The sequence below is a fragment of the Lontra canadensis genome, unplaced genomic scaffold (assembly GCF_010015895.1).
Source record: "Lontra canadensis isolate GAN:19392208 unplaced genomic scaffold, GSC_riverotter_1.0 scaffold1, whole genome shotgun sequence".
Lineage (NCBI taxonomy): Eukaryota > Metazoa > Chordata > Mammalia > Carnivora > Mustelidae > Lontra > Lontra canadensis.
In genome coordinates, this window is record NW_022630995.1 from 8,267,579 (window position 1) to 8,292,656 (window position 25,078).

At 39.8% G+C, this 25,078-nt stretch overlaps 1 protein-coding gene across 3 annotated transcripts in view; it reads right to left on the bottom strand.

The window, feature by feature from the left end:
* MTHFD2L (methylenetetrahydrofolate dehydrogenase (NADP+ dependent) 2 like) overlaps positions 1-25,078 on the bottom strand; it is a 130,083-nt gene that overhangs the window by 69,325 nt on the left and 35,680 nt on the right. For all 3 annotated transcript variants that reach the window (XM_032840651.1, XM_032840591.1, XM_032840729.1), the window contains exons 4-6: positions 21,193-21,345; positions 19,953-20,060; positions 2,672-2,764 (exon numbers count right to left, since the gene is read on the bottom strand). In XM_032840651.1, the coding sequence (XP_032696542.1) occupies positions 2,672-2,764; positions 19,953-20,060; positions 21,193-21,345 (354 nt within the window). The remainder of the gene's footprint in view (positions 1-2,671; positions 2,765-19,952; positions 20,061-21,192; positions 21,346-25,078) is intronic.

The following is a 25,078-nucleotide window of genomic DNA, read 5'->3' on the forward strand; positions in this document are numbered from 1 at the left end:
AGATGTTTTAAAAAGGAAGTGATACATAGTTAAACCTATAAGGACAGGACCATGGGAATTTGAGAAACTGGAGGGGTGAGCTGAATATTAATATATGCTAATTTTATTCATGCCTCAGGATCTTTACACAATGACTTCCTTTTTTGCTTTTTTCTTCTGCAAGCCCATTCCGAGATTTCATCACTACATTCTTCATTGTCATCCCTCAGACGTTATCAATCTTTCTGATACATCACGCACCACTCCTCCTTCTACTCTACCTGACTCCTTGATGGGACTACTTCCATATATGCTGACATTCTAGTTATGCCAACGATCCAGCCCTCCCTTTTCCAGCTACCTCTGCCATTAGATCACTATCTCCTTCTTTAATACCCACTGCTAATTGTATTTGTTTATTTCCCACACAGAATGCGAGATGTGCTTCATTTTAGTAAGATTTCAGTCCTACTGTCTGGTGATATGGAATTTCTTTTTTATGTTAACTTGCTCCTTCTTTATAATTTCACTGTAATTTACCGATATCGACATACTTTATCCTTAAATTCTCCAGGTGATTAGTAAGGGCAGGGAAATGAGCAATCTTTAGTTATTTCTTATAGGCTCTCAATTTTCTTCCCCCCAATTTCCCATTATCCAAACATTTATTTATTTCTTCAGGACGACTGCAGGGTCATCTACGGGGCTGTCTTCCAGCATTCAGCATACCTTTGTGTCTAGTGACCGGCATTAGGGCTGGAATACAAGGCCTGTTCACACTACCGTCATTCAAAATGTCCTTCAGCCACCACCCGGAGGGAGTGTGGTGAAACCCGGAATGTTGATCCAGCATGGCTGTCTACGACAGCAGCCACCTGCCTGGCGCCCTCTGGTGGTGACAGGATGCCCGGACTGGGACAGCCACTAGACAGAACCTCAGTACTGCCTCTGCACCTGCTGGCTTGAGTACCTCCTGGCTCCTATTTTATTAATTCGATATAGGCTTGGTCCTTCCCTTCCCTTCCCTTCCCTTCCCTTCCCTTCCCTTCCCTTCCCTTCCCTTCATTTTCCTTTTTCTTTTCTCATTTTATTTTTTAACACCTCATACTTAGTGCTGATTTAGGCCTTTACAAAGGAGCATATGGTGAGGGTAGAGGAGACACTGAAGGATGATGACAGGGGTGGCCATAATGACTGGGACATACAGCTTGCTTTAATCCCAAGAGAATGTCGCAGTGCTTGAGAGAGGATCGCCTATCTTCCATTTCCCACGACAAGAAAAACACAAGCTGAACGCACATCGGGGGATTTTTATCTCACTAGAAGAAAATATCCATTCAGTTTTATAACAGAGAAACAGAAACTAAGATCAACTGTGAAATAATTCTTTACAAGTTGTTAACATTAGAGTCAAGTAGCACCTTCTTAAGATCATGTAAATTTCATTCTGTCTAAAGTCTGAGATGAACAACGATGACCCAACGCCCCTCTACTCACCAGATTCTGACTCTGGCATGTGAATGCAAGTGTTTCTAAAAAGAAGTCAGTTTAATATTCGTCTTCTATGAATATATCAGTTGCTGTGGCAGTAGTATTTCACTTAACGTTATCTGGGGTCTGAAAAAGTTTATTGCTTCTCTAAACGTCTGTCTTCCTTCTGTCAATCCCATTCAAAAATTTGCATTCAATATCACCTGAATATACAGTTACTCAGAAAAACTGGAAATGTGGTTAGATGTACCAGCTTACTGGGGACTTCCTAAAAAGGGAGTATTTGTATTTTTACTCTATCAGGATGCAAATTACTCTACCTGGAGTCATCACACGTATATTCTGAGTTCCAGAGAAGGGCCTATATCAGAATAAGAAAGTAAACTAAATTTGGTTGAAACTAATTTGAGCTATCATTCTCTTCATCAAACTCAATTTCTTTTGGAACTTCTACTCTTCCTTTACAGTTTATAACCACCCAGCAATTCAAATGTAAAGTCTAGAAATCACCAATAATGTCTAATTGATAAACAAAATGAAAAAGGCTCTCATTCAAGCCCTGGATAAAGCAAGAAGAGTCACAATCGTCTTCAATGTAGAAATATTATGTGGCAAGAGTAGAGGTAGAAGTACAGGGTAGAATTATTTTGTATGCTTCGAATATAAAGCAAATTATGAAAAATCCTTGATCCCATAAATGAAAACCCAATACCTCTTCTCTGTTCCTCCTTCTCAAGTCCACACTCTTTGACATAGCTTAAGCACTCTTAAAACCATAAGCCAGGCCACGTCAATCTCTTGCTCTCAGCCATCCTTGGCTTATATCAAAGTCCTTCCCAAGGCCCTACATGAGCTAGCCCTGGCTCTCTTTTCAAGAGCATTTCCTACCCGTCTCCCCATAACTCATTCATGTTTAGAATCAACCACGTCTCTGAAGGCACTGACAACGTGCATGTTCGTTCTTGTGCTTAATCTGTCATTCCAAAGGCTATTTGGGTTTTCCATAATGAAGTGACAAATGTTAACGTAGGCACAGCGAGCCAATATAATAATTGCCAAGAGACAAGATCCGGTCGAGGGAAGTTAGTCATATGTACGCCTAACTCTCCCAAGAAACTGTTTTTACGGACATGTCAGCAATTAGGGCAGGAATTGCTCTGCTGATGACATTTCACCAAATTAACAGCCACCGAAGACTTACCAGCAGCTACTATGATAATATCCGCCAGCTGAGTATGGGTCTTCAGTTGTTCTTCGGGAGTATATCTGTGAGCTATGGTCACTGTTGCATCACCTGGAACGGAGAAGAATGTCCATTAATGGTTACTGAGCTTTTTCAAAATTTATGAATGCTCCAATTCTAGAGGAGATTCATTTACAGCCTAAGAGCAGGAAAATTGCTTTGAAATTAAGAACAAATCTAGAAAAGAAAACCTAGATGACCCAGAATATCATACTCTTCAATTAACCAGCAGAAAATCAGCTAAGACCATATGAGAGTATGTGCTGACCATCATAAGAGAGCTAAAAGTAAGGTTCTAGAAACACAGCATCAGAAAGTTCTGTATTGATGGGTTAATACGTAAATGCAGGGGATACTCATTGGTCTGATAACAAGGTATATAAATACTGAAAACAGCAAGATAAGGGCACTCAAAATGGGGCAATGTATTGTGGGAGCACAGCTGAGAGATTAATTCTGCGTCTTCTTTTGAGGGTGTCTAGGAAGGGTTCCTAAAGGAGATGGTACCCTTTTTTTAGGTCTCAAAGTATGAGCAAGGGCATACTAGTTAAGGAAAGAAAGAAAGGGCATTCCAAGCCAACAGAATAACCAGAAAAAAATCGACTAATTTTGAAGTTGTACGTTTAGGAAATGACAAAGAGGTATAAAATAGAACAGGAAGTATTTGCACAGGCTTTAAGGAACTGGCATGTGAATAAGAGAGCTCAGCAGCCTGAGGGGTTTGCAGAGCTTCAAGAGTGAGCCAAGGAAGAGGAGTGAAAGACAAGCTGGGAGAGGGAAGTCAAAGAAGAACTTCCGGTGAAGACCCAGCTGTGTGAGACAGGGCCTTCTCTCTTCTCCTAGAACATACAAATGCTACACATTTAATGACAACAACAAAACTCCATGATCTCCATTTTCAGCAAAACTAGAAGACATATTTTCCACAGACTCCAAAAAATGTCTGAGCATTACCCAGGAATGGCACAGCTAGCATACACCACACAGGAAGACAGGCCGCAAAGACATGCAGAGAGTGAGATGGCCAGGAGCGGCTGGTCTCTGAAAATGAGCTCAGAAACATACTGTGTGAAGGTGGAGGGTTCAGGTCAATCTCTCATCTGTAGCAAAGAGAGAAATAAATGCAGAAGAAGCCCTCTTGGATCCAGTCAACTTCATGGTGGCTGGTAACAGAGAGCTCCCATGGAGGAGCCACTTCAGCAGGAAGCAGTCTGAGTCTGTGTAAGTGGTGAAGGAGGGATCTGAGGGAGGCCCGGCACCTCCTCCCCAACCCCCAGCAGCACTACCCTGCGAACAGCAGATCCAAGAAACCCACCTCATTCAATGGTAAGTAACAACAACAACAAAAAGATTTGACACAGAATTAGTAAAAGGATGCCATCTGAAAACCAGCCCAGGAGAATCCGGGGTGTGATGGAGCCGTTCTGATTCTAGTGGTAGTGATGTGACTACATGCGTTTGTCTAAATTCATGGAACTGTACACCCAAAAGAGTGAATTTTACTCTATTTTTAAAGTAAATAAAAGAATTCATTTTAAAAATGGCAAACCCAAGGATTGCGTGGATCCCTGGGTGTTATATGCAAACAATGAATCATGGAAAACTACAGCAAAAACTAATGATGTACTGTATGGTGACTAACATATCATAATAAAAAAAATTAGAATGGGAAGGGCAAAGATGAGAAGTTTGCTGATCACCTACTATCTAAGGACTAGAATCAACAGAAAACATTTAAAGTCGATCAATCAAATAATAGAAGTATAAGAATATTTAGAAGTATAAGGTAAAACATTAAGAGATCATTTTTATTGGCAAATATCAAGTAGGAGAAAAAAGAAATGGAATCAGGGAAGAAAAAGAAAGTATCTCTATCATTTTTTAAAATTAGAGTATCAATAGATACCATATGAAGAAAAGAGAACTAAGAGTACTGTGTAAAGTTAAAACTATTAGAGTAAAAATAAACCTCCCTAAGTATCAGAAGAACCATACACAAGAAAGAAAAAAATGTAAAAAATAATAAAATCCACAAAAACAAATAGAACAGAAAATAGTGACAGTTCACATCTTTAATATTTATCATCATAATAAAGTTTCTTAAGTTACCTATTTAAAAGAATAATATTTCCAAATTGGCTCACAAAGCAAAAACAAAATCTAATTCTTTACTTTATGTAAGGTATATCTAAAACAAAGCTGTTTGGAAATGTTAAAAATAAAAAATGGGCAAATGTGTAGCAGGGAAATGACAAAAAAGATAATATGTTCTTATTGTCAAATAAAGAGAAATTTAGCATTAAATAGGACAACGAAGTACACACTATAATGCAAAGACATGATTCAAATGAGCACACAATGACAAATATATAATATATAAAAGAGAAATATAGCTCATGCACAGAAATTACAGGGGCTACAAACTGAAAAAGAAACACATTGTATCTGCTGAATTTAATTCATCTTTCTCAATGCACAACAGATCAAAGATATAGAAAATGTACATAATATAATTAATGTTATGTGCCTGATTGTAATATATCACATTTTGAAAGTAGAACATATATTTTTTCCATGTGATCAATGAATATTTTTTAAGTGATATGATTTCAGATATAAAGAAAATTCAATTAATACCAAAAAATAGCTACATAAACCTCAGATATTTCCTTTGATCACAAATCAATAAAGTTATAATTATTGAAAAAAAATCAGAAATTACAAGGTTCTTCCACTGGAATTTTTTTAAAGCCCTATTTTGAATAATTCTTGGGTTGGGGCACCTGGGCGGCTCAGGCAGTTAAATGTCTGCCTACAGCTCAAGGCATGATCCCAGAGTCCTGGGATCGGAGCCCCACCTTGGGCTGCCTGCTTAGCAGGGAGCCTGATTCTCTCTCTCTCTCCTTGCCTCTCTCCCACAAATAAATAAAATCTTAAAAAATAAATAAATAATAAATAATTCTTGAGTCAGAAAGAAAACACAAAATAAGAGTACAGGATTTCTAGAAACATTTATAATGAAATTACTATATATTAGATCCTATAAAATAAAGATAAAACAAAGCACAGAGGAAAACTCATAGACCTAAATTATTATATCAATAAAATAAAATAAGAAAATCAATAACTCAACTTAAAAATGTTAGATAAAGAACAAAAAGGAAACAAAAGAAATTAGAAGGTAAGGTGTTAAGTATGTCTAAGACTTGTACTTTCATAAGCAGTGAGAGAATTCAACAAATTACCAAGTAGAAAATATCCAGTAATAAATAGCTTTCATATGTAACAACACATTAGAAGAAAAAGTGAAAGAGAAGACTCCATTATAATAACAATACAAAAGATAAAATATGTATCTTAAATAAATAAACAACATACATGTGCAAAATCCATCTGAAAAAAAAATCTCCATAACAACACCAAAAGACACAAGACTAAAGAACTAGGCACAGACCTGTACCCCTGAAGCAAATAATACATTCTATGGTAATAAATAAATAAATTAATTAAATTTAAAAAAACATATTCTTGGATAAAAGACTCCATATCCTAAAGATTAATAATTCTATGTTCATTACATATTTAACAAAATTCCAATAAAAACTGGTAGTTGTGCATTTTTTTGGAAGAATATAATTTCATCCTAAAGTCAGTAAGGACAAGTAAAAGAATAAGGAGGACAGGTTTGAAAAGGAAGAAGGACGAGAGGCCACGGACCTAGTAGCGCTTGAGAGCGGTCGTATTTCCGTCAGCGGTACCACCTTCCGCCCAGCTACGCCGGGCAGGAGTCTGTGAGGCTCCCTTCTGTCTCCTCTCCCCTTCACTTGCTCTACACCGTCAATAAATGTCGAGTATATGTTTCAAACCACCCCACGGCAAACCTAAGGGAGAGATCCTCCCACCTCTCCCTTAGTACAGTCCCCCTGTATGCGGAAAGGTCCCCTTAGACTTTAGTGACCCCTGCGAGAATGTCCTGCTGCATGAGAGCCCCCCACAAAAATCAAAACCAAACACCCCCCCCATCCCTGATGAGTTTCTGATTAAACGATATCAACCCACAGAGAGGTTTTCAGCCTACAACTCAGGAGACCAAGGGTGACAGCAAAAGAGAGGTAAACAGAGGGAGTTAAAGGCAAATGTGTTTAAATCATGCCTCAGTCTCTCGGCCTTTGGCCCTTGATGCTGAGAACTGTGGTACCTGCTCCTGGGGCTGCGAGCCAGCGAGCCCGAACACTGCCTAGTTAAGCTGTGAGAGTTCTCGTCATTCCTGTTTTCAGGTCTGGTGCCCTCTTACTTTTCTCCCGCGAATCCTCTGGCTCGCTGCCCCTAATCCTAGCTCCTCAACTCTTCCCTGGGGTGACCAGTACCAACAAGCCCCAGCACCTACTTGGCAGAATGATGCATATCTCTGACCCTCAGATGACTTTTTCCCACACTCGGCTTTATCCTCTTACTGTGCATGTGATACCAGCCTGGGCGAGGGCCTAATTTTTCTAACTATCGCACAGACCCAGATAAAAACTTTTATAAGCAGAGTCTTAAGCAATTTCGTGGTACCCGGTGTTTGACATCATGTTTGTAAGATACAGCAAGAATAAAAAAAACTTAGGACCTATCTCCTGGAATCTGGGAGTTCTGTTAGAACTTAATAATTAACTGCTGGGCAAGATAGGCTTCTTGCTGTATAGAAGTCCACGGTCAATCAAGAATTGTCTACCGGGAGCTGTCTGAGCAGTTTTCTAGGCTATGATTATACTGTAATTTATGCAAAACTGCAGATTATGGCAAAGAGTTTTGGCAACTAACACAGAGTGCCAATTTGAGGAAAAAATATTTGCTACTTAAAAAGACACTAGAACAAACAGCACAATATGCTTCATTTTCAAGTAGCATTTTTTTTTTGTTTAAATGACTCGAAATGAGGAGTTTATTTTTGTTGGATGTTTCTAGGTCATTTCCTGGCTTCGCTTATTCGATAATCAAGAAATAATCCTAGAACCATGCTAAGCAACGGAGACAGACAGTCCCACATACTCACAGGAGAAACAGTTATGTAAATTGGGATGAGAATACACAGTGTGGTCAGTTCCACATTAAAAGGCGGTAAAAGCCACAGGGTCGGCACCAAGCACTACCGTCTCCTCTAGCTGAGAACAGTGTAGGAGGAGTTAAAGGTCTTAGGGAAGAAAGATTCTTGATGTGAGTAGAATTTATTTTGCTTCTGCTTCATTCCCCCTATGTTTTCATCATCCATGCCCATCGATAACTATTTCCCATAAAAATGCAAGAAGGGCATGTTATTTAGCCCAGTTAGAAACTTCTTCCTCTCAAGAGCCAAAGTCTCACTTTTTGCAACTTTTACCATGATCCTAGATCTGTCTTCAACAGCAGCACAGAACAAGTCTCAACGTCCTTTTCCATGAGGCAAATTTTTAAATATCTGCATTGGCAGATAAAGCAAAATGCCCAATCCAGTAGGGGCTTGACTCTTACACGTACGCATTTGCCTTGTCGTTTTCTCTGGATAAGAGAAAATGGAGTCATTCCTGATACATTAACTCATACAATGGTCTGGTTTAGAGGGGCACCTAGTGGCTCAGTCCGTCGAGCATCCAACTCTTGATTTCAGCTCAGGTCACAATCTCAGGGTCATGAGGCTTGTGTCGAGCTCCGTGCTGGGTGTGGAGCCCACTTAAGATTCTCACTCTCTCTCTGCCCCTTCCCCCTGCCTCTCCCTCTAAAAAAATAAAAATAAAAATAAAAATAGAGGCAAAACACTGAGAAAATTATAGGCAGGAAAAGTCAGTATTCATCACCAGAACAGCATCCAAAGGAGAAAAGCGGCCTGAGTTCTGTTTTTGGACAAATGCCTCTAGAGGTCTAAAGACTCTGGACTGGAAATACGTGTTTCTTACCCTCGTCGTAAGCTGCGATCGCGTCTTGTAGCACACAACAAACAAACAAAAACCTCTCTACAGAGAAATTCTCTGTAGCAGCTAAATGGACAGAGCCTACATATGCGTGATTACAATGGCCCTTATGTAAGAACTTGCTACACATCTAACATTGTTCTAGCACCTTACACAAGATTATCATACATTTTCCTATCACACAATCTTCATAAGATACCGCGAGAGTATTTTTTATGAGGTAGAAGCTAATGTCATTTGTATGTGACAAATGAGGAGCCTGAGGAGACACAAGAAGTCCAGTAATTTGTCCAAAGTCCTACAAACCATCTAAGAGCCCGAATTCAAACTAATTCAGTCTGGCACTAGCGCCCAAGCTCTAATCATGACAAGCCACAGCCTCCGTCTGCATCAGGCAGACAGAAGCAACACGGCCTGGGTTCACAGTTACAACATCAGAGCCGGCAACCATGACATGGTCACGTCAGTTGGCAGAACAGCATGGCTGGACAATCGTCCTGCCTCTTTTGGGAAGCCACTGAGGGATCTCAGATGACACCTCTTTTTCCTCTGGGATAAATCCTGCCTTCAGATTCCACCTGGCCTGTACCAGTAGTACTGATAAGAGGCCAGCTAATGACGGAAAACACTGATAAGGGGCCAGCTCATGCCTCTAATACAAAAAGGTTTTAGCTTTACTTTTTACCATTTGTAAAATGATCAAGAGGCCATTTTCCAGATCTTGAAATAGTATGAAACAGTACTGCATTCTCCCAACTCCTGAATTCCATTTACTGTAGGTCTCTATTTCTTTTTTTTAATCTCTTTAAAAAAATATTTTATTTATTTATTTGAGCTAGAGAGGGAGAGAAAGAGCACAAGCGGGGGGAGCAGCAGAGGGACCAGAGAAGCAGACTCCTCGCTCACAGGGAGCCCTACGTGGGGCTGGATCCCAGGACCCTGGGCTGGTGACCTGAGCTGAAGGCAGATGCTTAATCCACTGAGCCACCCAGGTGACCCTGTAAGTTTTCTATTTCAACTTCAGTTGTTTTTTTCTAGATTAAATCGCTTAAATACTTTTAGAGAGAGTTACAGAGCACTCAGAGCTAAGCCTGCTTTTCAGGGTTAAAACGGGCCGGGCTTTAAATGCGTTTGTATCTGGTCAAGACCTGCTTGGTCTGATTTGCTATCGATCAGTCCTTCCGTTATCTTCCAGACACCCTGGACTACTAAGTGGATGACAGCTAAGGAATATGGTTCCATTTTTGATTAGTCAAATACCACTTCAAGCTCACTCCTTTTAAAAAACCATCTCAAACTACCTTTGAGACAAAGAGTATTAGGGAGGACTAAGTCCTCATCACCAGTGTCTCTAGATATTTAAAAAATCTGCCCCTTTATTTGGCCCAAAATTATTTAAGTTACAGATTCATTTATTCAACAAAGAGGATATATAATAATACACATATAATAAAGTTCTATGTAGTAATAAGTGTTATGAAGAAAGGAATGCAGAGAAAGTGAATCCAGAATAACAGCACAGGTGATATATTGACAAGGTGGTGGGGGACAGCCCGAGGAGGTGACGTTCGGAGAGAAACCCAAAGGAAATCAGAAAAATATTTTATGTAAATAACCTCCCAAAAGAACATTCCAGTAAGAAGGAAAACCAAGTCAAAGACCCTGACACACAGGCACGTATGACGTGTGTTCTAGGGAAGCAAAGGGCAGCCGTGGCTGGAGGGCGGTGACGGAGGGTGAGAACGGTAGGAAGTGAGTAAAAACACGCAGCCCAGGCCAGCTCCTGTAAGTCTCACATATCACGTGAGGGACTCTGGATTTTATTCTGATGTCATGTTGTGCTGAGTATTATGGGAAGCCGTGGGTGATTGAGACCCACCGTGTGGAACACATGGGAGAAGGGACAAGGATGGATGCGGAGAAACTGGTTTATAAATTTCATAGTGCTCCGAGGGAAAGACATTGGCTGTCAACTAGAACCTTTGGTGGAGGTGATCATGGGTGTATTTTAAACAGACTGTTAATGGGTAAGACAAGAGGTGTGAGAGAGAGTGGTAAAGGGTGGCCAGAGCAATGGGGTGAAGTGACAGTGCCACTTCCGAAGACAGGGCAGACTATAGGGAGTAAAATTAAGATTGAAGGTTTGCATATATAAGTTTGAAGTGCCTATTGGCCATCCAAATGGACGTGTCAAGTGGACAGTGGTTACATGGGTCTTGACACATAGGAAATACAGAAGGTGTTTAAGGCTATGGGACTAGAAAAGATGACCTAGGAATGGCTCTGGAATGACAAGCGAAGCCCTGGGCTTATTCCATGTTCTGAACAGTTGTCCTCACCCTGACCACATTAGAATCCTCTATGGAGCATTTTAAAAAATACTGATACTGATACTGATACTGATAGGTCCAACTGGAAGATTCTGATTTAATTGTTCTGTGTTGGGCTCTGGCAGCTATATTTTTAAAAGCCCCACAATGATTTCAGTGGGAAGCTAAAGTTGAGGACCACTGGTTTAGAAGTTGGGAAGAACAGAATGACCCAGAAACAGAGAATGAGAAGAAATATCTAGTGACATAGAAGAAATGCATGCCAGTGGTAACTTTAATCTGTGCTTAAGCAATAACAGAAATAGCCCTATATAATGCGTCCATTTCATCAAATTAAAAAGCCTGTTATGAATATTACTCAGTTCATTACATAGTTTCCTGCTTATAAGAACCCTCAGGAGAAATTATTTTTCAGTCTTAACACCAAAAACCATTTTATTTATCCTGATCATGTATTTATTTTTAATTCTAAAGACATGTAATTGGACAACCGATCATTTTTTTCCTGTGAAGGAGCTCTCAAAATGAAATTAGTGACCTAATCATAAAGTATAGTTTAGACTCAAACACATTCACCCAACATATATTCAGCACTAGTACATAAAAAGCAATGTGCTTGGCAGTGGTAATATATCCGTGGAGATTTAATGACAGGCCTATTTTTAATAGCCTTATTCTTGGCTCTTAGTTCCAGGCCTTGCTTCTCCCTTTTAACTATTTCACATTGGCATGGTGTTTCATATACTGTTGTGGCCCACATTGAATACTTTTTAGAATAAGTATACTGTGATAGCTAACATGTACTCAACCCTCACCATGTGTGAATACTAAATCCTTTACAGGTATCAGCTCACTTAACTCTCCCAACAACCATGCATACCCTGATCTCACAGGGACATGCAGGAACAGAATATGTGTTCAGGCAATGGGACCAAAGAGTCTACGCTCACTGACATCAGATTCTCCTGATCCAGGGGTCAATCTTTGCCATTCAAGGCTGCAGCTATGGTGTGAACAGTATGGCAGTCATAAATGAAGATATTGGTTTTGAAACCTTCTATTTCTAGGATTATTTTCCTATTAATAGGAATGAAATGTTTTGAGTCATTGACATGAATCAATTCTGCAGGTGACCAAATTCTCCACGGTACCAAGTTGCCAAGTCAGGAATGATAGAATTTCTGATTGTGAAACAGATTTTAAGCTATAAAAAACCCCCCCAAAACAAATAAAGTGATGAAACTCTTCCAAATCCTAGCCAAAATGAGCTAGCCAGCTTAGGCACGGGACAAGGGGTGCTAGCATGAGCCAAAGTATTGTTCTTTCCTTTCTAGCTGCTTTGACTAGAAGGGGTGTGTGTATGTTCGTAGGGGAGGGGTCTGTTTGTTTCAGCTTTATATAATTATACACTTATTTTCTACTCTCCAAGATTAACAGATGAAAATAAACTCAAGGACCTTCCTATAATATCTGATTCTGCAAACATGGCTTAAAAGATCATACACAAACACTAAATAAGTTCACCCAAGATTTCTGCCTGCATTTGAGAGTGAAATATTCAGGCTTCTTGAAGTACGCTGCGCTGCTTACAGCCCTTCTCGTCAACCTCTCTGTGGAAAAAGGCTAGACTTCTGGGGGCATGCTAATGCAAACACAGCAAATATCCAGGGGCAAATACAGCAAATATAAATACAGAGATATGTATTTTGTTAGGGGAAAAAAAAAAAAATGAAAACCAACTTCCAGAGCCAGAGAGTCACAGTGCTTATCATGTTAAAGACTATATACTCTATCACTATATTAAAGTCTCTGAGAAATATCACAGTCAAGTGATTGATTGGATTGATTGTTTTTTAAGATTTTATTTATTTATTTGACAGAGACAGAGACCACAAGTAGGCAGAGAAGCAGGCAGAAAGAGGAAGGGAAGCAGACTCCCCGCAGAGCAGAGAGCCTGATGTGGGGCTCGATCTCAGGACCCTGGAATCATGACCTGAGCCGAAGGCAGAGGATTTAACCCACTGAGCCACCCAGGTACCCCTGGATTGATTTATTTAATCCAGATTTCCCAAATTTATTTGAACAACTCCTCCCCCTTTTTCAAAAAATCAAACCCATTTAAGATTTTGTGGTACATCGGTGTTGCTAAGAATACAGCTTATGAATAGTTTTATTAAAATTTTCATGATACTCTTCTAGGAGTAAAGTAAATTTACCCATTCATTTGTTGAACAAAGACTCTGGACAACTATTGTGTGAGGTGCTGGAGATAAAATGAGAAGATAAGCAGATGTGGTCTTTGCTTTTGTGGGGTTAACAGTCTAGTGAGTGTGGATGAACAGTAATTTAATAAGGACACTAAGAAATGGTTATCACAAACTGATCAATGATGTGAAGGAAAAGTTCTTCAGTGCATCCATGATGGTGTGTGTGAGAGGGTGAGACGCGCTACAGAAAAGCCTGCCTGAGGCTTATATCTGAGCTGACATTACAAGACATGAGTAAGAGGGCGTGCCCCTACCTGAGAGACTGAAGAATGACAGGTAAGGGGTTAAAACAGATCAATGAGGGAGGGGGAAAAGAGGAGCAGCACTGAGATGCCCTGAAAATCTAGAGAAAGATTCACAATGGGAAATAGAAAAAGACCTCAAAATACGAAAAGCAACAAATTATAAGAAGAAAAAAAAAAGAAGAGACTTCAGAGATATTTACTGATTAAACAGAGTGCAGCCCACACTATTTAAGTATATTTAGTACCTTTATATAATAACACTCTTGGCACTGACTTTATTTATTATTTTTATAAATTTATTTATTTATTTTGGAGTGAGAGCAAGTATGTGGGGAGAGGGGTAAAGAGAGAGGGAAAGAGAGAATCTTCAAGCAGACTCCCCACTGAGTGCAGAGCCCAGTAGAGTTCAGTCTCATGGACCTGAGATCATGACCTGAGCCAAAACCAAGACCTGGGAGCTCCACCGAATAAGCCACCCAGGCGCCCCTGACTTTATGTTTTTAAATCACTAAATCATCATTTATATTTATGGGATGAATTATTTCTTTTGTAGAGAGTAAAATGTTTTCTTCCAGATTTTAGGAATTTCTAATAATTTCAGATGAGATCAGGTATGTTCAGGGCAGTATGGCCATAGACAAAATTTTTCCTAATTTCAAGTAAAAGATAGTTTTGTTTTTGCCTAATAGGTGGGATTTTTTGGTCTGAAGTGAAGAACAGTAGCAGACTTTAAATCTTAAATGACATTTAAATTAAGTGATTTAAGATTATGACTGTCAGAGGTAGGAGAGAGGAGATCTCAGGACACTGTGAATGAACGGGAGGGTACTGCTGGCAACATTAATTGAAAGAGATCACAGTGTTTTTCCAGTAAAACACTCAGGATCTATCCTTTTCTTTAGAATTTTTTTTTTCCCCTTGAGCTGCTAATAGATGCTGCTGTCTTCTTACAGAGAGGCTGGTTTCTTTGTCATGGAGGTGGGGAATATGATGGTGAATAAGTCAGCTATTTCTCTGTCCTCCTGAGCTTGCAGTCTAGTAGGAAAGCCAGCCATTAAACAGTTAGGAATGAATGATTAATCACCATAATTGTGCCAAGAGCTGCAAAAGAGGTTGAGCTTTCTGTAATAGAATGTAGCTATAGAGTGGTACCTTGAACATGCAGGCTTAGAGACACTAGAAAAGGGCTGCTTTGTGCTGGTCATAAAATAAATGTCTCATACTCTGAGGTCATGGGGAAAGAGAGAAAATGAGAGGGAAAGAGAAAAATGTGAACATTACTTTACCTTTTAAAGGTTAGGGGTGCCTTGGTGGCTCAGTCCCTTAAAGCACCTGCCTTTGGCTCAGGTCATAATCCCAGGGTCTTGGGATGGAGCCCCCACTTCAGGCTTTCTGCTCAGAGGGGAGCCTGCTTCTCCTCTGCCCCCTGCTGGTGCTTGCTCTCACTTGCTCTCTCTCTGTCTCTGTCTCTCTCTCTCTGTCTCTCTCAAATAAATAAATAAAATCTTAAAGAAATAAAGAAATGAACCAATAAATAATGTTTAATGATGGTTGCAAGAATATAATAGTCCCAGCCTCCTGATGTGAGAAAACATGCTATTTTCCAAGTACAGTGCTTTCTAGGTAAGAGCTGGTTGAATTTAGGAGATGTTAAAAATTAAGTAGTACTCAGGGCACCTGGGCAGCTCAGTCAGTCAGATGTCTGACTACAGCTCAGGTCATGATCTAGGGGTCCTGGGATTGAGCCCCACATCAGGATCCCTGCTCAAAGGAGAGTCTGCTTCTTCCTCTCCCTCTGACCCTCCCCTGGCTCGTGCTCTCTCTCTGTCAAATAAATAAAATCTTAAAACAATGAAGCAGTACTCTTATCACTCAGCTTAGAAAAGGAGAATAGAACAATCATTTTATTTCCTATTGCTTTCTTCTATGCAAACTCAGTGCTGGAATTCAGTAAGGTCTCTCATGGGCACAGAGGCATCACAAGACATACTATCTCCAATCTCTTACCATGGGTCCTTCTAACTTAGGGGTAGTGGGATGGGAGGAACAGAGAGGAAATGACTGCCATCCTCCCTGCCCCAGTTTGACAATGGTTCACTCCATGAAGGTAGCAAATGTCCCACTCCACTCCGCTGCCAACAAGATGAAGTCTCAGTGCCTGTGGTGTGAGCCTTTGTGTGACTCCTGCATTCCTAGGCATTCCTATTTGGCTCCTCTCTTTGAAACCCCAGAGTGCCTGGCCCAACCCAGCACTGGGCTGAGCTCAATCACACAAACCACTCAGATTACGTTGCACTGCCTGGACTGTCTGCTTCCAGGGTTACCTCCCGACAGCACCTCCTGGAGGTGAGAGACAATGCTCCCAGTCTGGCAGGTGTTCGTTTTCACACGTGGAGCCCATTTTCACAAAGGAAGGGCATTCTCTTGGCAAAACGTCTTACGGTTTTCCATTTACATAGCCTGCCCCTTGAACAGAAATGACCTGATACACAGAAAGGTGCAGCAGAAGGGCAGCTGGAATTCAAAAGCTGAACCCCAATGCAGAAGCCGTGTTTGGAGAAAACAGTGTCCGGAGATGAACTCTGCAGATGCGGACTGCCATCTTCCAGACACAGAGAGCCGAGTCTTTTCTACCAGTCTTCCCCGCAGCATTTCACAAGAGAATTAAGTACTGAATGCATGTTGTCTGAGCGAAATCAAGAAGACCCCTGAGCCCATAGAACTCTAAGCATAATCGGCTTGCTGTCCCTTTCAAATGCTATTTGAAAAAGTCCCTGTAGAGGGGAGCCAGAGCATCTGACTCTGTTTCAGCTCAGGTCATGATCTCAGGGACGTGAGATCAAGCTTGACATTAGCTCCGCACTCAGCGGGGAGTCTGCTTGGGACTCTATCCTTCTCCCTCTGCCCATCCCCCCGCCCCACCTCTCCGCTCACACAAATGTGTTCTCTCTCTCTGGCTCTCTCAAATAAATAAATCTTTAAAAAAAGAAAAAGTCCCTGCATCAGTGTAGGAACTGCAATGATACCACAATCTTTCAGCCAAAGGAGAAGCATGTAACTACATGTTGTGACAATTTGGGGGGAATCTGTCTAGATGCGATGTCCTACATAAGAATATAAAATACACAGAAAAACACCAACTCTATAAAAACCTTGAAATAAAATTAGATTCTGTATTCTTTTGATGACAAGTAATAATCTTAATACCTGGTCATTATGGTACTTTGCTATCTTGTAGGAACTTCTGTGTTAGAGAAACTCAAGAATGTCTTTCTTATTTCCTCACAGTAAAGCTAAAAATAAAGACATTGGGCTGAGACCAATGGCATTCAGTTTCCATTCTGAAAAAAAGGTGAACCTAGGTAGGTTGCCACATACAATGAAGACACAGTGTCCTCTAGGTAGGTGGTCACAACTGCACTCAAACATCCTTATAAGGAGTGAAGCTCAAGAGAAGAGATTCTCCATCGTCGATATCTTTATATCCCCTAAATTAACCACAGGCTTCCCAAAGCAAATGCAATGTTTGCTTAGAGATGGTGAATTTTATTTCATGCTATTGAATATTTATAATTTAAAACACCCCTACATGTATATTGTGTACCTCTGTATCAGCGTCCCCCTTCACCACCAAGACTGTGAGCTCTTGAAAGATAGGAACCATCTCTCACCTGCTCTCTATAAACTACACAGTGGCTCAAATGCCATGTCCTCCACAAAGCCTTCTGTGATGCCATATCCTCAACAGAAGATAATCTCCCTGCAGAATCCCACTGGGTCAAGCATTAGCACTACTCTTTACCTCAAGATTTGAGCACATTCTCAGCCCTTTAAATATTTCAAGACTTTGAGGAATTAAAAGAAGCTCTTTCTCACCAAACAGCTGGGATTGATGTCTTAAATAATCAGGACTCAAAGCTAGCCAAGAGTAGACACATATTAATCAAGCTAAATTACAGTATGGCCATTTTTCTTCTTGTACGATTATCTTTGGCTTTAAGACACAAATGAATCACTGAGGTTCTGAATCTCTTCTGGCAAAGAAAGACAGCGTGAGCTAAAAGCTCAACATTGAGAGTGTCATCAGAACAGTTCTATAGATATGAATTTGCCGAGGTAATCCCCCTTCATTATCTCCATTAGCTAACAATGTATATGTAGTCACGGCCCATAATTACTGCTCTAACAGACAGGGACGTTTGAAATATTAACTTTCCCACAGACTCCAAATCTTCAGTAAGCAGCTCTCAACAATTCATTATATTAATCATATATGTCGCCACACTCCCATTAAATATGCATGAGATTAAACACCACTCACGTTGCAAACGGCCCAACATCATTTTTAATATAATTTGTTACCTTTTAGATACTGTAATTATAACGGCACCTAGGTGGTGCTATAATAAATGGAAAGTTAACTACCTGACCTGTAAGTAATCAGTATTATAACTAATTCCACTTTAATTCAATTTTCTACATGCATTCATGAGAATATTTTATAATATGAAGTATATAAAGTATTTATAAAGTTAATATGTATTATGACAGGGGACGTCTAATTTAAAAATTGCATAAAGAAGGGAAAGAAGGAATAAATTGATTTTCTTAGACTTAGGAATTTTGGACAATGGAAACTTATCAAGAACTTAGCATACAATATACTGACATCTGTAAGAAAAAGTACAATGGAAAGTATGATTTGGAAGAGTATGATGTCATATTTCCAATCAAATACTTTACAGACTTTATAAATTCTATGTTTACATAAATTATTGCAGCAAAGACTAGATTTGATCCAAAAAAAGGAAACATAAAACCTACCAGAGAAAGACAATAAAGTTTCAAATCAAGGTGAAGAATACATCCTTAGCCTTGGATCATGTTATTCAAAACATTATGGTTAATATGTCCACAGATTATTGAGTTAAGCATATAACAGAAATCATAGTAATAGCCACGGTTCACACTAAGCAGCGTGTACTTAACTTATTATGTCAGCACCAGAATTAGAACTTTACGTTCATATCTCATCTAATTTTCACATTAACCCAGTGAAGGAGATATTAATATTATTTGCGCTTTATGGATATGGGCAGTAGAGACTTGCACGGCATAAATATCTCATCCAAGGACACAGGGTGTGGCAGGAGGTGGGTCTGACCCTGAGTCTATCCTCCTAAACACAGATAGCATCCAGCTGCCAGCTCTGGCTCCAGCATTTCCTTGCGTGGCCTTGGGTAAGTCACCCGAACCCTCTAAAATTCATTTCTTTTAGCTGCAAAATGCAAATAATATTAATACATGCCAGAATGACTGAGAATGAAATAAGAGGACTTTACCAGAAAGTACCATACAACTTGTGGAGCAACATAATGCTGCTTGTTATGTTATCAATGAGATAAGGAAATAAAATGTTGAAAATGAAGTAAAAGTTGCACACTGACACAGAGTCAAAACCTTCCAACAGGGGTGCCTGGGTGACTCCATCATTAAGCGTCTGCCTTTGGCTCAGGTCATGAGCCCATGTCTTAGGATCCCATGTCCTAGGATCCATGTCCTGGTATCTCAGGTCCGGGAATTGAACCCCAAATCAGGCTCCCTGCTTGATGGGAAGCCTGCTTCTCCCTCTCCCACTCCCCCTACTTGTGTTCCCTCTCTCACTGTGTCTCTGTCAAATAAATAAATAAAATCTTTGGAAAAAAAATTTTTTTCCAACAAAAACGGTATACCTAGGTAAATATCTCTGGTTGTTTTAACTTGTTTACCATAGAAATTACTGCAAAAAGGCAAATATGAATCAATATATTACATCCTAAGAGACAGAGAAGCTCTAGTAGATTATGTTGGAAGTGAACAGTAATGCTAGGGCTGTCGATGTTCACCATGAAAACTCTGTGCATACTACTAGATTTGGCCTTTCAAAGAGCTCTTCAAGACTAAAGCTTTTTGAAGTTACCTGGCGTCATCATCAGGCCCTAATTTACTGTGATCCGCTTAAGAAATTATTTCAGGTGTCTTATGTCAACAAAGATCCCAAAAGGAATGCTTAAAAATTTAAGATCAAGACACTGGAATTCACCAAGGTTAATAATGATAAGAAATCTCTATTTCTATACATCTGTGTGTCTGTGTGTGTGTGTGTGTGTGTGTGTGAGCATGCAGAAGTCTACTGACAACGTAGACTGTTATGTATTTAGTGGCTTTCCCTTTTCTTTATGTTCGTATTGTCAATTATTTAAAGGAAGTGTATATGGCCAAAATAATAGTAATAGGGACAAAAGGGCCATATATTTCCAGCAATTCTTTTATTCACTTTCAAGGTGCTCATGTCACTAGATGAAGGAGGAGGGAAGCCTTTATTTGCATAAATCCACGAATATACCAAGTCACGTTTCCAAACATCCTGACTCGATTTTAAGAACGAAGAAAATCATAAGAATATATGGAATCAAGGCCCGACCTACCTCCCGGCCGCTCGTGCTCTCCATCAGTGTGCAAAAGCATGGCGATGGGCATCCCTACATTCTTGGATCTTCCAGCTACAACCACATTTTTCCCAAATGTTTCAATTCCTTAAAACATAGAGTTTGATTTAAATGAAGAATCAACAATAAGAAGCAGATTAAACATTTGAACAGCCAACTAAAACATTCTTTAAAAACTTCTGAAAATCTGCATTATTGTGTGGCTTCTCTATAATGTGCCGCATTCGTTATTTATGAATATTCTTTTTATGCTTCACAGATTTGTCACTTTCTCTGTAATTGTCCTCGTTAAAAAACTACACTTTCAAGTTGCCATTAAATTACTTTTACACATGGAGATTCACATGAAGAGTTAGACATGAAAAGACTTAAAATATATTAACTACTAATTATAAAGTAAGCAAAGTACAACAATGTTGAGCTTAATTGGCAATCAAACTTTCAGCAAATCTGGAACAAAATGAAGTGGAGGAAAAGTGTATTCTTTTTTTTTTACAAAGCTCATGCCCTTTACCCCATCTGAAAGAGGTACTGAACTTCAGGGACTCAAAAAGGTAGGAAAGATAAACTTTTTAGACATAAAACACTCTACTTGGTTTGGGCACAACTGATTCGTACATAAAATGAAGAAGTTAGAATTAAGGTTTTTACAAGTAGTAATGTCCTAAGAGGATGGTGCTAGGATCCATCCTAGAAGATAAAAGGAGAAGATGTGGTCAGAAACAGAAGGGACAGTAAGGGAGGCAGGACAGTCACAAACATAAAGGCAGTATAAATTAATTAAAGTAGAGACAAACATCTCTCTATACACCTCAAGAGTCCGAGGGAGTATTACTGTATTTAGAGCATAATTCAAATGTAAATGCCTATAGTAAAAACCTAGGTCATTAGAGATAGCTCCAATATGTTCATCACATTTTGTTTTTAAAGGTAAGGAAAACCACAATTCATTTTGGAAAATGCACATTAAGTGTATAATTTAAAATGACGGAGACAAACCTGCTCTTGGGAAAACACTCCTACAAGGTACAATGGCAGTTACCTATAACCTGGCATGCGCTTCTCATTTTATTCAATTTTGGATTATTCTTTGACTTCTAAGACTTTACAGCTTTCTACGGACTAAGGTTTTATGGCTTGTCATTTTCTTTCACTCAGTAAGGAAATGGTTCTATCAGGACACTGCACAAATGCGTCCCGTGGACCTCAAGTTACCAACCTGTCCTCTTGATGATTTCCCACACAGCACTGGCAGTGGCAGGTATGAGAGAATGCTGGTCAAGGCACAGTCTTCCAACGTTGATGATATGAAATCCATCCACATCTTTTTCAGGGGCAATTCCATTGCACACGGTTCGCTCGTCCACATGGTCTGAAATGTAAATAAAATTGGTCTAACTTTAAAATGGTCATTTATTTGGAAGTCTTTCCTTGGAATCTGAAGACCCACATTATGATTTGGCTTCAGGAAAGGTGTAAAATCATTACTCTGTTCTTATCCCTTCCACCAAAACAGTAAGCCAAAGTGTGCTTGGCTGACGGCTGTAATTAACCACCCCAAGAGTTTAGGGCTGGCGTGGTGAGAGGGGAAATGTGTGAAATAAAACAAAGCCAATGAAAACTGGAAACAGCCATGTCCTAAATCTTTGCTTCAATAAGTTTACCTACTTAGCGGTTTAAATCTATGTTTTTCCCATACAAGACATTTCCATGAATAGGCTTCTATTAAATATTTCCAGCATTACAGATTAAAAGGGTCTTGTTGGTATTAAAATAATCATAACATCATTAATGTGCCTAACTTCCTCCCAAATGACATAACAAAAAAGCAAATCACACAGACACACACACACACACACAGGCACACACACGCACACACACACAGGCCTCCTTTGTCTGAAGCACTAGCACACTGATATCCAAAAATACCATTTTGGTTTTCTATTTGGAAGGAAAAAAAATAATAAGAGTAATAAACTAATCAAAAGAGACAGGAAATGCCAATCATCATTTCATTTTGAAAAGTAGTAAGTAGAAGTAATAAAGCTTCTCCCAAACCCTACAATAAGCCCATGTGCCTAATATACTGAAATAAAGGTATTATTTGCTACATAGAAGTTTCTTTGTTCATCACACAATGGATGTCATTTAGATATAATTTTTAAGAACATTATCTAAGCCCAAGTTAAAATTGTTCTCAAAGAGCTATGCCTTGTATCTTAGATCTTCTGTATTCTAAATGGGATACTACTACCGTTTTACTTTAAATTCAATTTGCCAGCATGAAACTCCAAAGTTTCTTACAGATACACCAGTAGTAATCTGAATTATGTTCATAAAGAAATTGGGTCTTTGTGAACAATCAACAGTTGTTGATGCAGATGCTTAACGACTGAGCCACCCAGGTGCACCACAAAATGCATCTCAAAGTATAGTCCTATTGCTGCTATTTTAAAAAAAAGTTATCCGGAAAACACTGGGAAGTCACTAGACACAGACAGATCTGGGCATCTGAAAAACAGGAATGGCACTCAGAGAATTTCCCATTTTGGAGGCTTTCTTAGACACAGGACAGATAGAACTTGGATAGACATCTGTGGTCCTACGTGCTTAAGGAATCAAGGCACAAAGTTTGAGGCTATCACAGGAGCTGAAAATTGAAGGGATATATCCAGAAAAGGAGAAAGGCACAGAGTAGAGCCTCAAAGTGTTATCTATAAATTCTGCCCAATTATCTGACCCCTAATCAACATACACATGAGAAAAACACCAAGAAGCCCATCAAGGCTCAGAGAACTACACAGAGATTGCACATGTGGTTCAGCAAAGGCAAAGCAAAACGTGAAGTCTTCAATGTGATAGGCATTTACAAAAAAACTTACAGGGTGCCTGGGTGGCTCAGTCAGTTAAGCATCTACTTTTGGCTCAGGTCATGATGCTAGAGTCCTGGCATCAAGTCCCTTGTCGGGCTCCCTGCTCAGTGGGGAGTCTGCCTCTCCCTCTCCCTCTCCCCTTCCCCCTGGTCTCTTTCTCTCCCTTGCTCTCTCTCTCTCTCTCTCAAGTAAATAAATAAAATCTTAAAAAAAAAACCAACAAAACTTATAGCTAACTTACACTTAATAATGGAATACTCAATCTTTTTCTTCAAGAAAAGAAGACAAGAGTGTCACTGCCACCGTTATTATCCAGTGTTTTACTGGAGATGTTAGGTAATGTGATAATACAAGGAAAAGAAAAAAGAGGCCCAAGATCGGAAAGGAAGAACTGAAACACCAGAGCCACAGACGGCATGGTTATTAATGCAGAATACCCTAAAAATTTTAAAAAAACAATAAAAGAACTGATAAAGTGGATTTTGCAAGACCACAGAGTACAAAATCAAAATCAATACAAAAAAATCAATTGTTGGGACACGTCGGTGGCTCAGTCAGTGAAGCCTCTGCCTTCGGTTCAGGTCATGATCCCAGGGTCCCAGGATTGAGTCCCGCATTGGGCTCCTTGCTCAGCAAGGCATCTGCTTCTCCCTCTACCGGCTGTTCCCCCCACTTGTGCCCTGTCTCTCTCTCTCTGACAAATAAATAAATAAAATCTTTTTAAAAAAAATCTGTTGTAGGGGCGCCTAGGTGGCTCAGTGGGTTAAAGCCTCTGCCTCCGGCTCAGGTCATGATCCCGGGGTCCTGGGATGGAGCCCCGCATTGGGTTCTCTGCTCAGCAGGGAGCCTGCTTCCTCTTCTCTCTCTCTGTCTGCCTCTCTGCCTACTTGTGATCTCTGTCTGCCAAGTAAATAAATAAAATCCTAAAAAAAAAAAACTATTGTATTTCCGTATATAAGGAGTGACTAATTGAAAATGAAATGTTAAAAATACATCTTACAATAGTTAACCAATCATAACACACTTAGGAGTAAGTTTTTTTTAAATTTTATTTTTTATAAACATATATTTTTATCTCCAGGGGTACAGGTCTGTGAATCGCCAGGTTTACACACTTCACAGCACTCACCATAGCACATACCCTCCCCAATGCCCATCACCCCACCCCCCCAACCCCCCTCCCCCCATCAACCCTCAGTTTGTTTTGTGAGATTAAGAGTCACTTATGGTTTGTCTCCCTCCCAATCCCATCTTGTTTTATTTACTCTTCTCCTACCCCCTTAACCCCCCATGTTGCATCTCCTCTCCCTCATATCAGGGAGATCATATGATAGTTGTCTTTCTCCGATTGATTTATTTCGCTAAGCATGATACCCTCTAGTTCCATCCACGTCGTCGCAAATGGCAAGATTTCATTTCTTTTGATGGCTGCATAGTATTCCATTAAGAACAAATAATCCAATCAAGAAATGGGCAGAAGACATGAACAGACATTTCTGCAAAGAAGACATCCAGATGGCCAACAGACACATGAAAAAGGGCTCCGTATCACTTGGCATCAGGGAAATACAAATCAAAACCACAATGAGATACCACCTCACACCAGTCAGAATGGCTAAAATTAACAAGTCAGGAAATGACAGATGCTGGCGAGGATGCGGAGAAAGGGGAACCCTCCTACACTGTTGGTGGGAATGCAAGCTGGTGCAACCACTCTGGAAAACAGCATGGAGGTTCCTCAAAATGTTGAAAATAGAACTACCCTATGACCCAGCAATTGCACTACTGGGTATTTACCCTAAAGATACAAACGTAGTGATCCGAAGGGGCACGTGCACCCGAATGTTTATAGCAGCAATGTCTACAATAGCCAAACTATGGAAAGAACCTAGATGTCCATCAACAGACGAATGGATAAAGAAGATGTGGTATATATACACAAAGGAGTAAATTTTTAAAGTTTGAGGGTGACCTCTACAATGAGAACTAGAAAACATCACTGACAGATGACCTAAGTAAATGGAAGGTATGCTGTGTTCATGGACTGAAAGATTCAATAGTGTTAAGTTGTCAATTCTTCCAAATTGATCAATAGCTTCAATGTAATCTCAATCATAATTCTATGAGGTTTTTTGGTAGATGCTGACTGATTCTAAAATTTATATGACCAGGCACAGGAAAATCCAAAGCAATCTTAAAAGTGAGTGAAGTTGGAGGACTCACAACACCTGA